This window comes from Phaenicophaeus curvirostris, chromosome 1 (genome assembly GCF_032191515.1).
Source record: "Phaenicophaeus curvirostris isolate KB17595 chromosome 1, BPBGC_Pcur_1.0, whole genome shotgun sequence".
NCBI lineage: Eukaryota > Metazoa > Chordata > Aves > Cuculiformes > Cuculidae > Phaenicophaeus > Phaenicophaeus curvirostris.
In genome coordinates this window covers 48,210,835-48,227,416 of record NC_091392.1, presented here as the reverse complement: position 1 = coordinate 48,227,416, position 16,582 = coordinate 48,210,835, and the positions used below count along the sequence as shown (strand labels likewise).

The window sequence follows — 16,582 nt, the reverse complement described above, 5'->3', positions numbered from 1 at the left end:
AGACATTAAAAGAATATTAAACTTTCATATCTACAGCTAAATAGTATCCTAATGGAATATCTATTTTAAGCACTATTTTCTTCAAGCTGTAACTTCCATAGAAGCTGGATCCAGCTTCAAGAGCGGAAAAACCCCAGAAGTACTAACAAGGATGTTTACAGACATTCTATCCCCTCTGAGGAAAAGTAGCAGTTGTCACCAGCTGTTAATAGCAGCTGCAAACCAAATCCATACTTTCTGCTGCAATTTTTGATACACCTTTCAATGTGTGGAGCAAAGCATGCACTTAAGCTTATGTATGTAGATACATAACAGCAGCATCATAAAGTGCTTGAAAAAGGATTAAAAAAACCCAGCATTTAAATTAAGAATATAAAAACATACCACTTAAGTGCAGCAATTCTTTTCCTTCTATTTCCTTCTGATAAAGCTATGCAAGCAACAACTCATTTATTCTAGCTCTACCTCAGCATCTGTGAGTATTCCTAACAAATACTAGCATATATGTGAAGTAATTTACCACTAGATCATTCTAGTTTTATACAAGGTACCAGCATAACACTGGAGACAAGTATGAGTTAGATGTGTAATTTTGTTACAGATTGGTTCTTTTAGGATTCTTTTCCTACCCTGTCTTCCTGGACCACCTTGAGAATAAAGTGAAGAATCTAGTGAAGAATCTTCAATTTATTTTTTTGAGATAAAACACTGGAAGTCACGAAAGCCAATGGGAACACAGAAAAAGTATCCAATACTACCTCAGTGGTTCAGGCAACTCAGAGGACAGAAACAGAGATACAAAAGAACACCCTGAAATTCACAGATTAGACACTAAAAGGCCCAGAAGCCATGCACATTGGGACTTGAATTTCAGATGGTGCTTTTCACTCTTCCTATCCTACCCTTTAGAAGTGAATATGTCACAGCATAACATCGCTTCAAAAAGGGTTCCCTCAATTTGTGCTATTACAGAACAGCACATTCATTTTGATCAGACTGAAATACCGTAAAAGCAGTTCATTTCTCTATACTGATAACAAAGGGGAAAATGGTCTCCTGTGCCCATTGCTTGCCTAAAATCCGAGATACCTGCTCCACTGACAACAATGAAGCTGTATATCTATGAATTGGGGGGGGGGAAAAAAACGTGTCGTACACTGGACTTCAACTGTGACAAAGGTGACACTGCCTTTCATATAAAAGCATCAACATAATGCCTTAGTTTGTTTTAAAAAGGAAAACAATTTCTTATCTCTTATCTCCTATTCAAGAAATTGAATACTTGTAGTAAACGTTCATTACGATGTGCCAGAAGGAACCTACAAGACTATCATTATCAGTAGGTTTCCATCATCCTCCTAAGACAGAAAAAATACTTAAGAGTTAGAAATATACTGCGTTTCTTTTCTGTATGCATACGTATACACAAATTAAGGCAAAGGTTTTAAAAACAAGAAAGCCCAGGACTATAAGCTATAAATAAAAATACTGTTGTCCTCAATTTAAGAAGAAAACTTAGTCTTTACAAAAAAATACTGAGAAGACAACACATCACTGCGGGGGTGGGGGATGGGGGCGACGGGTGATAGATGATTTTTTTTCTGAAAAATCATTATCATTTTATCCCTTGGAATAAGAGAATTCTTTTGGTTTTATGTATTTTGGTTCCCTTATGAATGTTATTCATAAACTTTTCAGTCCTCTTCAGTTAAAATACCACCTCAATATTCTATTATAGTAAATTCCACCAACTGATGATAAGAAGCTAAAAAAGATTTACTTTAGACAGTTTTAACTACTGGTCCTTCTCTTTATGTGACTCCTTTTTCATGAGTGGAAAAAGTGAATAAAGGCGTCAACATTATTTTTCATTACACCAGAAACAACATTATTTTTCATTACAGTACAAATTTTATGCATCTCAGTCCTATTCTTTTCATTACCCTTCTGTTCCCTAGTAGCACAACTCTACATGATGGTACGTCCTAGAAAATACTACTTCCATTCACTTGAACATTTATTCTCTTGTTTAGGTGTTTTCAGTGGACGCTGTGCTCTCATTAAATACATCTTAGACAATAAACCTGTACTGTTACACAGTTCTCAATTTTCTGGAAACAAAGAATTATGTTCAACAAAAACCTCAGTTCATCTTATTTACTCCATCTGATCCCAAGATCACTTAAAAAAAAATAAATCTCATTGATTTGGAATAATCAGAACTTTCACATTTTGTGGTTTTACATTACATTACTTGGCATAGAATCATAGAATGGTTTGGGTTGGAAGAGACCTTAAAGATTAGGCAGTTCTAACCCCCCTGCCATGAGTAGGGACACCGCTCACTAGATCAGGCTGCTCAGGTCCCATCCAATCTAGCCTTAAAACACTTCCAGGGAGGAGGCACCCACAACTTCCCTGAGCAACCTGTGCCAGTGTTTCACTATCCTCATCAAGAAGAATTTATTCCTAATGTGTAATCTAAATCTTCCCCCTTCCAATTTAAAGCCATTCTTCCTTGTCCAATCACTACATGCCCTTGTAAAAAGTCCCTTTCCAGCTGTCTTGAGGCTTTATCATCAAAGCTAACTGGATCTTCTGACATCATTCTCTATGTTTTGGGCTAACAGAAAAACTGCGCTCCTGTGCTTCATGCCACCTAATCAATAAAATACTTTCAATATCAATGAACTAAACAGAAATGCACATAAGTGCTATTTCTTCTAGCATAAGCAGTTTTCCATTAAAAGCTAACTGATACTCTCTACATACTAGTTTCATTAAAGAGCCTCATCTGAAGGATTCTGTCCAAACCTTTTTGAAAAAGCCAATGTATTGCCACCAGCTTTTATAAGTATTTTTCATTAACTTTCATTAGCAACTCATTAAGTTGTTGTTTTGGCTAAAAATATGTTATGCACTCTAATATATCCTCAGCTCATTGCACTGAATAAGTTTAAAAAAAAAAATCGACGAAAGTATTAATCACTTCGCAGAATGACTCATGCTTTTTGTTCTAAAGTCCAAAGACTTCCAGAGTTTGTGCGATGAAATATTTTCTTACCTCCCAGAGTCGAAGAATATCTTGAAAGCTAAATTCCCTTTTAAATCTGATAAGAAGCCATCGGAAGCAAAAATAAAGGTAGCCTGAGTCTTGAGATTCTAGGAATAAGATTGTTAATTGTACGAACATCAGATAAGATTAAGACAACATAAGAAAATAAAATGGCACTCCTTATAGGTACACAATCATTGATTTTTAAGATGGTAGCCCCTTCTCAGAATCAAAGATATTTGCCGGAGGACAGCATATTTTTAAAATTAGCAACAAGATGACCCTGTTTTTCAATAGGGATGGAGTAATTTCTGAAATCTTTTAGGTGTTATTAATTACAAGTCCCGTGTTCATATAGTATTGAATATTCTGGTACGGATATCAATGCACATAGAATGCAGTAAGTTGTTTAGCTATTGTACATGAATAATACACTTACCTAAATAACTGCAAAATCCACTGTCTAGTAAACGAAGCAAAGTACTCAGCTGAATTAGTTGTGTCTTCATACCCTGCATCTGTTCTTCAAAATTCTGATGCTGGATGGAATAAAATATTAGCACTGTCATTTTTATAATCAATGATAATTATCATTTATCAGTTATAATTTTGATATTTAAAGCTACATCTCATTTTTTTTAAAAAAAGTTGTTATTGCAACAGTGGTTCTGATCCTTTAGGTATTTAACATATGGATATTTAACAGTGCTTACATTTAATGAAACTTAAACTGAAAGATTTAACTGCAGCAGTAAATTGCGTTTCTTTGGTAACACTTTAGCATGTAATAAATGATATTTTAAATTATCCTATGCTGTGTACTTCTGAGCAGTACCACTGCACTCAAACAAAAAAAGACATTTTTTTTAATTCAATACCAATCACATATTGTTTCGCCACAAGCACAGTTCATAAAAGCTTAATTTTGTGGAAAGTCTACATTGTATGCAGGAAATGTGAAAAGGTAGGTATAACACGTAACCATTATCGTGAACAAAATCCTGCTAGAGGACTCCTGATTAATACAAATTCATCTGTGATGGCTCCAAGTTATTTTGGAATTTCTAAGGTGTCAAATTTGTCTGCACTGCACAGTAAAAGTATCACAAACCCACCACAACCTATGTCAAACAGAAAAAACCATAAGGAATTCAAATTTGATGATTGCTTTAAAATTTTTTTTTAACCCGACAAAATCTATAAAATAAAATTAACCCCTAATGCTTAGCTTATCTGTTTACATGGGCTAAAAAAGCCTTATTTTACCATTTGATCCATGTACGACACAAAGCACCAAAAGGCATCTACTTCGTTCTCCATAACATACAAAACAGGTGAAAGCAAGTCGCTCATTCCCTGGACATAACCTTAATAGAGAAAAGGGAAAATAAAGAAAAAGGCAAACAGGAACTCAGTCAAACTCAGCAGTCATACAATAATTTCTCAAGTGCATTGAATGAGTGAAATGAATGCTTGCATTCCAGGTTTGTACAGATACTATAATTCTCCAACTCAACCACCAGTAAAGACATCCATCAGATCTAACAACATTTAGCAGCAGTTCCTGCCAATCCAAGAGAACATAAAACAAACACATTGTTTCTATAGTTGTTAAAATACATACAAACTGAGTTGACATCAGAATAGACTTTTAGTAAAAACAGTTCCCTTTTAGAGTTCAGAAGCATTTATTGATATTTTTAAGAAGATTAAATATATGCCTTGCACTATCACAAACTCATATTTGTTCTTCTCTCCACCTGCCATCAATTAATTTTTGCATACATTTAAAATCATTTAATGTCTTCCCATTTCCCTCTCTCCCCACCAAACTGAAGAATTTCTTTCCAAATAGATTTGAAGAAGAGATGTCAGTTTCAGTCCAAAGAAAACATACGGTGCAATAGCTTTTACTAAGAAAATTTCACACTTAACATTTTTTTCTGACAATGAATATGCTTTAAGGGTTCCTGTATTTAGGCAAGTAGGGACTATTCTGCTTGGATGGTATTTTAAATACATGAAAGCCTAAGACCATCTATGTAACCAAGCAGCCAACAACAAAAAACACTATTACCTATCAAACTGCAGAAGGGCATTTAGAGCACATTATTGCCTGTGAGAACCATGAAAAAACCATATTCAGACCTGATTCAATGGAGTACCATTCTGTTTCTGTGCTCAGAATTGGTGAATCAAGTTTATATGCCCTAAAAGCACTCACATGCCTTATAAAGAAAGCTTACATTTAAGTGGCACATAATTTTTACAAATAGCTAGAAAATCTTGGTTGTATACAAAACATTTTCAAAATTTTATAGCTTGTTAATGCTTCTTCCAGCTTCTTTATTTGTAATTAAGAGCCCAGTTAATAAGAGCAGAGGAAAAGGATTTTGAAAGCTCTTTTTTCCTCGTCTTCCTGACTCTTCCAACTACCTTACCATCGATGCTTAAGTCAGCTTATCTACTGCCCTAATCATACTGATCTCCGTAAGTAAGGCAGAGCATGATTTATGTGTATGTCTATCATCACTGGTTGGTTCAACGAAACGTGACATTTCGCAGTTAGACTCAAGTCTGGTTGATTCAATTTCTTAACAATGTAATTGCAACGAAATAACTGAAAAGAGGATTGGAGTCAATTATTGTGAAAATACGGAGCTCTGAGAAGAAAAACAGAACAAGGAAGAGAAAACAGGTAAATAATTAGAAGGTCAAAAGAAAAAAAATATTTCCCATACATTTAACACAGTAGCAAGTTAAAAATAAATGCAGAGATAATTCTGCTCAAGACACTTTAGAAGTCTCTTAAAATATAAAACCAGTTTCACTAATGCAGACTTGAGGAATTAATTCAGAAAAATGTTGTATTAACACAGCTGTTCTGTGCCCTCCCCTATCTGGCAGGTTATGGCATTATTCAGATCTCTCCACAACTGCTCTCAAAAGATTAAACGCAGCATTGGACTCAATGCCTGAGTAGCTTAGAAGCCTTGGACATTTACAGTGTCAATGTACTATATTTCCATTATTCTAGCTTTTTTATAAAACAGATGACTTATCTACTGCATATGTTTCAATCACATAAACAAAGTTTTTAATACAGTGGGTGGTGAATGCATTTTAATTTCACTTATGTCACTGTGTGTCAATCCAGGCTGAAATACAGAAAGTCATGTGGAACAGAGCTACGTGTTTAAGCACTTTCAATCAGTTTTAGTTTTCTCCTTTTTAAAGCCAAAGAACGAGTCTCTCTACAGGCTTGACAGAAAGGACAAAAGCTGACAAATACTATGGCTCTGCAGCGAGCTTACTAATGATTAAAAATGCCTTCCTATTTTTTGCCTTCAAAATCCAGCACAGAGTGGGCTTTTAGAATCCAAACACTTTTCTAAGACAGAATGCCGACATCACCCCGAGTACACAACTGTCAAACACCAAGGGTGGAGAGGAGAACCAGCTAGAAGTACCTTTTCCCTCTCTCTTTTCCTCCCAAGACAGTTAACAAAGCAAAGACTTAGACATCGCATATACACTATGATTAAAGCAAGACATTACAGGCTCTTCCTTCTGCAACAGACGCGTAAACTGAAGCCTAACTTTTGACAGACTGTTAAATGTACTCCTCAAGAACCAGCTTCTAAAGTATTCATAAGAACACCCATGTTTATAAACAGCTGGTTCAGCACACTGAGCTTTAATTACAGCAGTGGCAGTTGGTTTATCATTTTTATTGCTACACCAGTCTTAAAAATGGATATAACACTTAAGCTCCAAAGACCCAAATCCATTTAAAACTCTGAAAAGTAAACTTATTTCAATTCTACAAAAAAAACCCCAACCACAAACAACAGTAAGGCTTTGGTGAAGACAAACTGCCACTTAATTCCCAATCCCACCTCGGCTGATGAATTCAGATGCCTATGATAAGCATCAGATAGAGGGGAAGAAATAGGATGAGAAACACAAGAAAGTTATCTACATGATTAAACTACTAATCTTGACACTTACAAAATGCATTGTAAAATACAAGTTCAACTGTATTAACAGGCCTTAGCATAAGCAAAACTGCATATCAGAAACTATAATATGAAGCTTTCACATTCAGAGGAACAAAACTTACCTAAGTCAAAGTCATACATGCAATAGGTCATCAAAATATCATGAAGTAAAATCAGTCCTGGATTATCTTCACCTTCATAGAATTTATTTGTTCGATCTGTCCTGTTGACATCTTTTTCTAAGAAAAAAGTCCAGATTAAAAAACATTTTTCAAAGCCAGCATCAAATAAATTCAGAATGCTTTTTTACGCTGCTAATTTTTCCTCAAACACTGTTGCAAAGCTTTGAAGTTCAAGACAACTACATAATTGAATATCATTTCAAAATAAAGAATATTTTAAAAGAAAGAAAATCCTTCCTGTCTGCAATGAAAGATTTTACTTATACACAGATTTTGAAGCTTTTTATGGTTCGGGTTTTTTTTTTGTTAATACTTTTTATGGAAAAATTCCTGATTATAATTCAGTGAAAATGTCTTACACTTAACTGGGACAAGGGGCAATGGCCTCAAGCTCCACCAGGGGAGGTTCATCAGGAAAAAATTTTTCACAGAAAGGGTCATCAGGCACTGGTAGTGGCTGCCCAGGGAGGTGGTTGAGTCCCCATCCCTGGAGGTATTTGATATACTGAAATAAGCAAAAGCTTGAGTGTACGTTAATAAAGGGGCTCTTTATAGTTAGGAATCTATTGCACAACCTTAGCCTGATATTGTCATTTACATTTCAAACTCTTAAAAAGTAACAGAATTGCTTCAACAGAAACAAAACTTCAGCCTTTTTTTAATGCAGAATATTTTTTCTGTTAACACACATACACACTCTCTAAAAAGGTAGTTTACTAAAGATTAGACTTTCTCAACTCTTTCAGCCTGTCTGTTCAATAGCTGGCTGAAATAATTTCAGTCCATGTCACAAAATAACACAAAAATCTTATCCTGTCTCCTGAAACGACTTTTTAAAAATATATACAGCTAAGTATGTTTTTAAATCTAAATTTACCTATAAGACTCCGGTAATCTCTTAATCTTGAATTTCGCTTTTCCTGTTCCTCACTGACAGATTTCCACTGCAGTTTCATCCTGAAATATTCGTCTCTGAAAAAGAAAAGCAATTTTGAAACCAAAACATGCTCAACTACTATATTCCCTTCTTTTTTATTTAAGCAGTCATTCATGCATTCTATTTGTCCTTCAGCATAAATGGAATAACAACACCCTACTTATATAATATTTTTTCTTTAGTTTAACAATCACTTTTAAGAAAGTCTCACACACTTTAGCATTCAACAATCTTTATCAGCTGTCTTTCAAGTTTCCAAAAAGCTTTCTACATCACTACATGCCTTAAGGAAAAAGCAATTTTAAAATTTATTTTGTAACAAAAAACCCACTCTGCTCACGTTTTTTGTTTTTGCAGATTTGCTCTCTCTTCTTTAGTGCTATTCCAAGGAAAATACCCCAAAAGAAATTTCCATGCCTCTTTTCTTAAAGTATGGCAGAGACCCTAGGGAAAACAGTTATGAAACATTAACAAAAAGACTGTTTCAATTTTGTGAGGAAATGTTCCTATAGTGATACAACACTTCTTAAAGTAACAAAGGAAAATTTTTATAAGTAATCTTCTTTTTACGTTGTAGCCAAATCTTATCTGCTAAATGGGTATCACCCTTGGAGAAAACAGAAGGAAGAGAATATGATTAGGTAGAAAACTGTAGAAGCACTTAATTTATCCTTAGAATATAAAGAAGAAACTTTACAAAACTAGTTTTTTCCTGTATTTTTGCTTTGCTGCTGGAAATAAAAACTTTAGGAGCATCATAGACTTCCAGAAGCAAAAAAAAAAAAGTACCTTTAATATTTATATATTTAAACATTTAAAAAACTGTAATATCAATGTTACTTTAAGTCTCTATTATTGCTAAAACTCCAAGAATGCAAGACTGCATACTTTCAAATATGCATCAACAGGTGTATAAAGAACGTATTAAGGTATCTAGATACCCACCAAAAAAAAAGAAAAAAAGAAAAAAACCAAGATCAATACTGAAGTAACATTATGTCCCATAGCTAACTAAAGTTCTCAAAATTTTCACTGAGACTGAACTCACATTTATATTGCAAAAAAACCCCAGTTCAATAATAAGTATCAGCAAAAGTGTTTAGGACTGCTGTGATAAGGGCCAAATGCAAGCAAACTGCTGGGCAAAGAAAAGAAGCTTTTGTTTGAGAAGGATAAGAAACGGCCCCCCAAGGAGAAAGGAATAAACGCGCAACATCCTGACACTGAAGCACTGGTGCTTTCCTGAAAGGCACTTTGATTTCTCCTCTTTATCACTTAAGCCTTTGTGTTTTCAGCTCATTCTCTTTAGCCAGCCACCAGCCATCTTTCTCCCTATAGGGCGATTCCTATGGCTGCAAGACTGTTAAGGTATTTGATTAGCATGAAATCACACTTCATGAAGTCTCTCCAACAATATTGACTAGCTCATGCTCAAAATTCAACATGATGCATTACAAGTATAACGAAAACAGCATAACCATGGTTTGAGAAAGAAAGGAAAGGGGCTAAAAGCAAGTCACGGGGTCTTGCTGACTTTGGAAAAACAAGTTACCCCTTTGAATATCAATCGCTTTATGTAGTCAGCATCTAAAATTCTTCCTTCAGAATCCATATTCTTGGCCCACTCTTCAGATGACACAGGCTCTCTTCTGCTGACTTTAGGCTGTTTTCCTAGATCAATCTGAAACACAATCAAAAGTTGTTAAATGAACCCCACTGAAGTGCTTGAGTAGTTTTAAGCAACTGGACAAATAGTACTAAGCTCTCCAGTTTCTTATATTCTGTGCAACTATTTCCTCACATGTGCGCACCTCAGTTAGCAACTCTAAGGATCCTAGGCTGTGTCCACATTAGCAAGTACTGTAGACCAACAGAAATAGACCTTTAGAGCAAGACACTGTGCTGAGGACCTGAGTACACATGTCAGTATTTCAGATTTTGGAAGAGGACGTATGCATGTTTTAAATAACCTTCTACCTGCACAAATACCTCTGAAATAGCTTTGCATGGACTAAAGCCTCTATGCAATTGGTAATGGGTATGTGCAAGGCACATTAGTGCATCTTAAGAGAGAACTGAAGAATTACTCTGGTTCAGAGATGTTAGGCCTACACAGACTGCGCAGTGTGACAAAGATCAATTTAAGTACACCACTCCTTAAAAAAACCCCAAACCAACAGATCTTTATGTGCTTTCAGAACTCCTCAAAACCACTGAAGTTTCACAACTTGTGGTCAGTCTCAGTTGCCAAATTGCATGTTGAAACAGCAGAATTCAGCAGGCAGTAATTCCTTACTTTCTAAAAACATTTTGATGATGGCAACCACCAAGTCAACTTGTGTTTTAACTATATAGAAGTCTAAGGCACTTGCCAGATTAAGACATATAGGTCAGTGTTATATTTAATATGTGGCATTCACTATACATTTTCTCATCAGTACATTAACTGATTAAGTGCTAGGCAGCAATTTCTTAAAATTAAATAGTTCATACAGCTACTATTAAGTTGCTAACATGATTTTGAACTCAAAAAAATAACATTCAAAATAGTTTAACACTCTAAAACCACGTAAGATGCTTGAATAGTAACTGCAACCATTTAAAAATAAACCTCTTCCAACTACCTGTAAAAGCTCACAAAAAATGATTCATGATCTAATTACAACTTCATTCTAACTTTGGTTCAAGTCATACATAAACCTCTACATTTATTCAACCTAGATATTAATCATCCAATTAAGTACCTGGGTTTAATCTTCTTAGCCCTCTTAAGAAACCCTTGCAATGTTAAAGCAATTAGCCAAAAAAGTGGGTTATTAACCTGTATACCCCAATTTTATTTAACATAGAGCTATGTGACCACAGAGGAAACACTAGATAGGAAACGGATCACTTTGCAGGGTAGTAAATCTAGGATAATGCTAATCCTAATCCTCACTTCAGTAATGACAAACTTTCTTTCAAAGCAAAACCCATATTTGCAGGCACAAAAATCACATATTCTAGAAGTAATTAATAATGACCTTACTCTTGTGAATAAATAGTAGGGGAGCATACGCCACAATCATCAAACATAAAAAGTGTAGCTCACCGAGATTCAAGTCCTATCATTCCTTTAAAAGGTGTGCATAAAAACAATCAACGCATCTGTATTGTATTCATTTACACACTCACTCGTGTAATGACTTCAAATCCCGGTTCTTCCTGCTGATTTATCTTTAGTCCCGGAATAGCATCATTGAGAAAATCTGCCATTTCTGATGGTGGTCGCCTTTGATTTACAGGGTCACTTAAACGGAAACTGTCAAAAATGTAGTTTGTGACTTTGGAAAATCTTCCCATTGTTACTGTGTACGGATCTTTCTTCAATTTCTATGTTATAAAACAAAAACAAGCAAATTACAAAAGCGTCAGATAATTTGCAATTGTTGTACACCAAGAAAGCAAAACAACAGGAAGAGTATTATAAGTCTCAAAGTTTCACGTATCAGTAGTTTCATACAGTACATTCATTACATGGTTAAATAAAAGATACCTTAATACTTAAGATAATACTAGTGACTGATTTGAAATATTGGATAGCAGCATGCTCAGTAGGTCTAACCTACATATAAAGCGGATGAGATCCACTACTTACTTTTCAGTGATTAATGCCACAAAACAACTGCCTTATGCCTAGGTTCTCTACTTGCATAGTGAAAATATGTCTTGAATCACTACGTACTCTGCTAGGAATCTCCCACAAAACTTTATTTGACAACTAATTCCAGAAACTAATGTAATTCACTCATGAAGATTTTCTTTAATTCAGCAAATCAGCAGGTCAAAACTCTGGCCTCACTAAAGTTACTGGAAATTTTGCTGCCGACTTTCACGAGACCACAAATCCCACCAAATTATAAGCAGTTTTAGCATTATAGAAAAACTCTTAGGCAATATCGTGCTCTTTCCTGCCAGTATTCCCTCAAAACTGTCAGAAAATTATCATGGAAAATATTATTTAAACAAAGAAAATACAGAAAATTTTAATTAATGTGTTTTGGTAACTCCTAAAATTTTCCCTTCTTCCCCTTTCTGAAACTGTCTACACCCATATGTATAGAATCACAGACAATAACTTGAACAGGTTTGAAACAGTACCTTAGGGAAGTTAAGAAATTATTAGAACACAGAAAGTAACTCATAACTTAAGTGTATTTTCCATAGTAAGCATTTGGTTATAAGACACAGTTAATGCTTCTACAATGGCAGTGATTCAGGGAATATTTTTGTGACATGGTAGGGGGAGGTTTTTTTAATAAATGTCTTCAAAATAAAAAATTCAAAGATAATACACATACTTGTAATAAGCCATAAGATGGTTCATCAAAGAGATTTTCAAAAGACTGAGACAGAGACTTGTTTTGAGAATTCACAAGAAGAATCCGTTTATCTTGTGGAGATCTGCAATGAAATTAAACAAGGGTTGCCATAAGTACTGCCAGTTTTTCCTGAAAATGTGTTTAGAACATTTACTGGGTTTTGAAGTGACATTTCAGGTTATATGCAAAGAAAGCAGGTTTGATGCAAGATCACTCTTAGTTCTTCGCGTAAGTTAACAAGCTAGCACACAATAAAACAAGACTTTCATATTTCAAAAGACGATTCATCATCATATTCATTCTGTATTGTACTCTTTCATTCTTTGAAAAATCAGGATGCTTTTGAGGAAACTTTTAGAAGCTACTCTGTAAGATAACTTTTGCCACCCACATGTAAATAAAGTTTTCTTCTACTATAGTTTTTTTATACTTGACAACAGGCAAAAGAGAGGTAACACAGGAAAACACAGTCAGCTTTTCCTCCAACCTAACAGAGGAAGTGAAAAGAGCCCATGTCACAATATACAGGTAAGGAATTCTTTCTACCAATTAGTAAAGTTTACATATTAAGGAACTCCATAAAATATTACAAAAAGAATACAAACTGCTTTTAGATGTATGAAAGTACATCAACAAATTTCTAACTAACAGTATTACAACAGCTACTGTCAGAACAACTCTAAGATTCACACTGATAGGCGCTTATGAACACCACAGCCATTGTATTGTGAAACAGAACCATCTCAGTACAGCCCTGCAAAAGCATTGCTATGTAGACTCCAAAAAGCTAAAGAACACAAACCCAATTTGGCCTAATTCACTGAATTTGTACACTCTCGTTTTTCAGTATCACCTTTGCTTCTCTGACAGGCTTGCATGGGCTGACAAAAACGGTAACAAACATGACAGTGGAACTGTGTTGTACCTTGTATTTAATCTGTTCTTTTATTCTCTGACAACCCTCCACACCTAACATTCCATCTTCTCCCCTGTGCCAGCATAGACACCCCATCAGCTCCTGAATCACCAGATCACAGCTATATATGTGACAGAAGAGAGAACAGTTCAGAAGCCAGGCTGGCATTCAAGCCTCAGCATTGGTAGCCAGACAAGGCCAAGACAAACACTTTACCATCCGAGACTAATCCATTGCACAGACTTACACTTATGAAATATATCTCTATCACTCTCTCCCAAAGTTTAAATCCACTATTTCTAGTCTTGGAAAGAAAAAATACTGTTATTTTTATTAGTACTTGCATCATCTACCATGTTATTGAAGTCAAAGATAAGAACTTTAATAAGCCTTATCTCTCTCCCACTGCAACAGGACAGGACACTTTTAACACCAACGGATATGAAATGCAACAAGAAATCTCATTTTGAGACAGCCAGACAACACAGTCATAGATCGGAGGCAGCAACGGTTAAGGAAGCTCAACTGCCTTTGCTAAAAAACAGCACAAAGGCAAAGGCTGAGTCACATATTATGTTTTCCTTAACTGAAAGGACAAAACCTTTGTACTACATCTCCATTTTAATTAAAACTCTCTCTGGACAGCCCGTTGGGTATAAACAGCTACTTGGGTAATGTTCCAGTCCAGTCCGTGAGCTAGACACTTTATTAAACACATAATACTGTGAGTTAAGAAGTATCATCTGTACATGCAGTGTTTTCTCAATATTAGACTGATGCCACCAAACTAGGAAGCACATGATCTTTAAAGATCTGTTCACGTCACACAGACTTATTTCAGCAGTCACGTGACACTTAATAAGGAAAGGTGCTAGAGAAGGGCAAAAACTTTTGAGGTAACAGGAACAAAGGAAGAAAACACCGATGAGAAAGATATTTTAGTGAAAAGCTAAACTTTCTGCCTTAACATCAACATCCCACATATTATAAACTAGAGGTTGGGATAATAAGTAATTATGCTGCCAAGTATTTGCTTACAGTATCCAGAAAGCTGAGTAAATATCTTTCCTAAAAAAAAGAATGTGAGGTTAGACATATCATGTACTAAAGCATAAATAACCATTTGGAAACAACAGAAATCTATGGAGACCGAAGTCTGCCATTTTCTACCATTTCAACAACTTAAATGGCATATCTGTTCTTTTCACTTTCCTTAAAAAAATAATAAAAAAACAAACAAAGATCATAATTCATGATTAGACCACAGAAAAGAACTCGATGCCAGAAGCAAAACTTAAATGGAAGAGAGAAATCCAAGTAAAAAAAAAAACTAAAACTGCTCAGCTCAGTGCTCAACTCATTCAAATTTAATTCCCATAGCTGCTTCCACTTTTTCCTTTAAAGTTCCCAAAGCACCTGCTGTTGCATGCATCAACACTTAGAACTGTTTCAGGTGGCAATGATAACCAGCTCAGCATGTCCTGAGCTGCTTGATGCTTGAACATCACACCATGTTTCCCTGCCTTGCCTTAGGGAGGGAAACTATCTGGTAAGCATTCCTGGACACCTAGTGCTCAGCTGCTGGGTTAGGCTGTGCAAACCCCACACCACTGCCTTCTTTTAAAAGCAGATGTGTGAGGATGTGACCAGCTCTCTTCATACAGTTTCTTCCCCATCTGACAGCTACCATTTTGCACTGTCCCACATCACCTGGCCAGGGGCTACAAAGGATAAGAACTAAGAATCCTCTGGTCATATCAAGGAAGACTGGTAAATGCCCACTCACTCACTCACTGTTTACTATCTGAAAGAGATAGTGTTTGAAACAGGAACCAGAATCACTTTCTATTTTATTTTCATTCAGTGACTCATCAATAAGAATTAATTTTACACAGCAGTGTTGAGTATATTTATTTTCAGACCATGACTTAATAAAACTGGAAATAATGCTTGTTAGTAACACAAACTGTCCAACACTACATGAAGTAACAAACTGACAACCAAATGCTGGACAGAACTTAGATGTCTGACTTACAGGAGCTGAGGTGTGAACTTGATAAAATGGTTTAAAGTATTGTGGTATGTTAGTTTAGATTCCTTTTTTCTTTAAAAAAAAAAAAAAATCCCAACCCAAAAACCAACAAAACCAGAAAAAACTTTCAACCGTGAAGTCTAAAGATATAAAAAGCCACCTGAACATGAAAAGATAAAATAACTGGTTACATAGCAGAGCAGTACCTTGTGGTATGTATTTTATAAGCTTATTCCAGATGTTCCAATACTAAATACGGAGTTCCACCAAAATTAATGCAAGTATAACTACAGATCTGTAGTTCTAGTACTGCATTATAGTTATCAAGTTTTCTATTGCTTTATATGTATGTGTGTATACAAACACACACATTTACTATATATTCAAACAATAAGCTCTTTAAATAGCAGCAATTAAAAATTCCCAGCAGCATGGACTCATTAGTTTTAAATTGCTTGTTTTAAAACCTCAAATGGACTAAATGGAAGGAAGGTTTAAGGGAATAGCTTCATCTAAAGTTTTAAAGTTTCCAGTTGATAGTTAATCAGAGAACAAAATTTTTAAGTCAAGGCAAACCAGTTTGCTACATCGTCAAATAAACTCACTAGATCTACTTAAAACTTGTTCCCATTCATTAAATACATACTATAGGAATCAGAATATTTGAAATACATTGCTGCAATACACACACAACAGATCACATAGATCTAGTATAAAACTGTGAATGACTCACCAGACAATACAGGTGTTTTTCCAGTTTTTGCTACATCGGTTGCCTCAAAAACCTGCCCTAGCCAACCAGCAACTGGTTGGAAGATATCCACAAACAAGTAAACAGAGCAGTATGCTCAAAAAAGGAACAATCTCCTTGGGGGTGGAAGGGGAGGGAGGTGGGAGATGTCAGGATGACAGTATTCCCCTGTACCTGCAGAAGTACTGAAATCAGGAAATGAAATGAAAGGAGGTTGAAGAAAGAACTTAAAAGAAAAAAAAACAGAGAAAAGGAGATAAAGAAAAAAATACTCCAACCAAATAAAAAACCAAATAGGATTTAGGATGAAACTGTCCACCATTTTTTCCTAATTTATACCTGTACTG

General features: G+C 35.3%; 1 protein-coding gene across 1 annotated transcript in view; it reads right to left on the bottom strand.

The window, feature by feature from the left end:
* The window catches only part of TBC1D15 (TBC1 domain family member 15), a 34,338-nt gene that overhangs the window by 2,717 nt on the left and 15,039 nt on the right, over window positions 1-16,582 (bottom strand). Inside the window, exons 6-14 of the mRNA XM_069857503.1 lie at window positions 12,516-12,618; window positions 11,350-11,547; window positions 9,728-9,856; window positions 8,516-8,619; window positions 8,116-8,210; window positions 7,179-7,295; window positions 4,322-4,422; window positions 3,495-3,594; window positions 3,065-3,162 (exon numbers count right to left, since the gene is read on the bottom strand). Of these exons, the coding sequence (XP_069713604.1) occupies window positions 3,065-3,162; window positions 3,495-3,594; window positions 4,322-4,422; window positions 7,179-7,295; window positions 8,116-8,210; window positions 8,516-8,619; window positions 9,728-9,856; window positions 11,350-11,547; window positions 12,516-12,618 (1,045 nt within the window). The remainder of the gene's footprint in view (window positions 1-3,064; window positions 3,163-3,494; window positions 3,595-4,321; window positions 4,423-7,178; window positions 7,296-8,115; window positions 8,211-8,515; window positions 8,620-9,727; window positions 9,857-11,349; window positions 11,548-12,515; window positions 12,619-16,582) is intronic.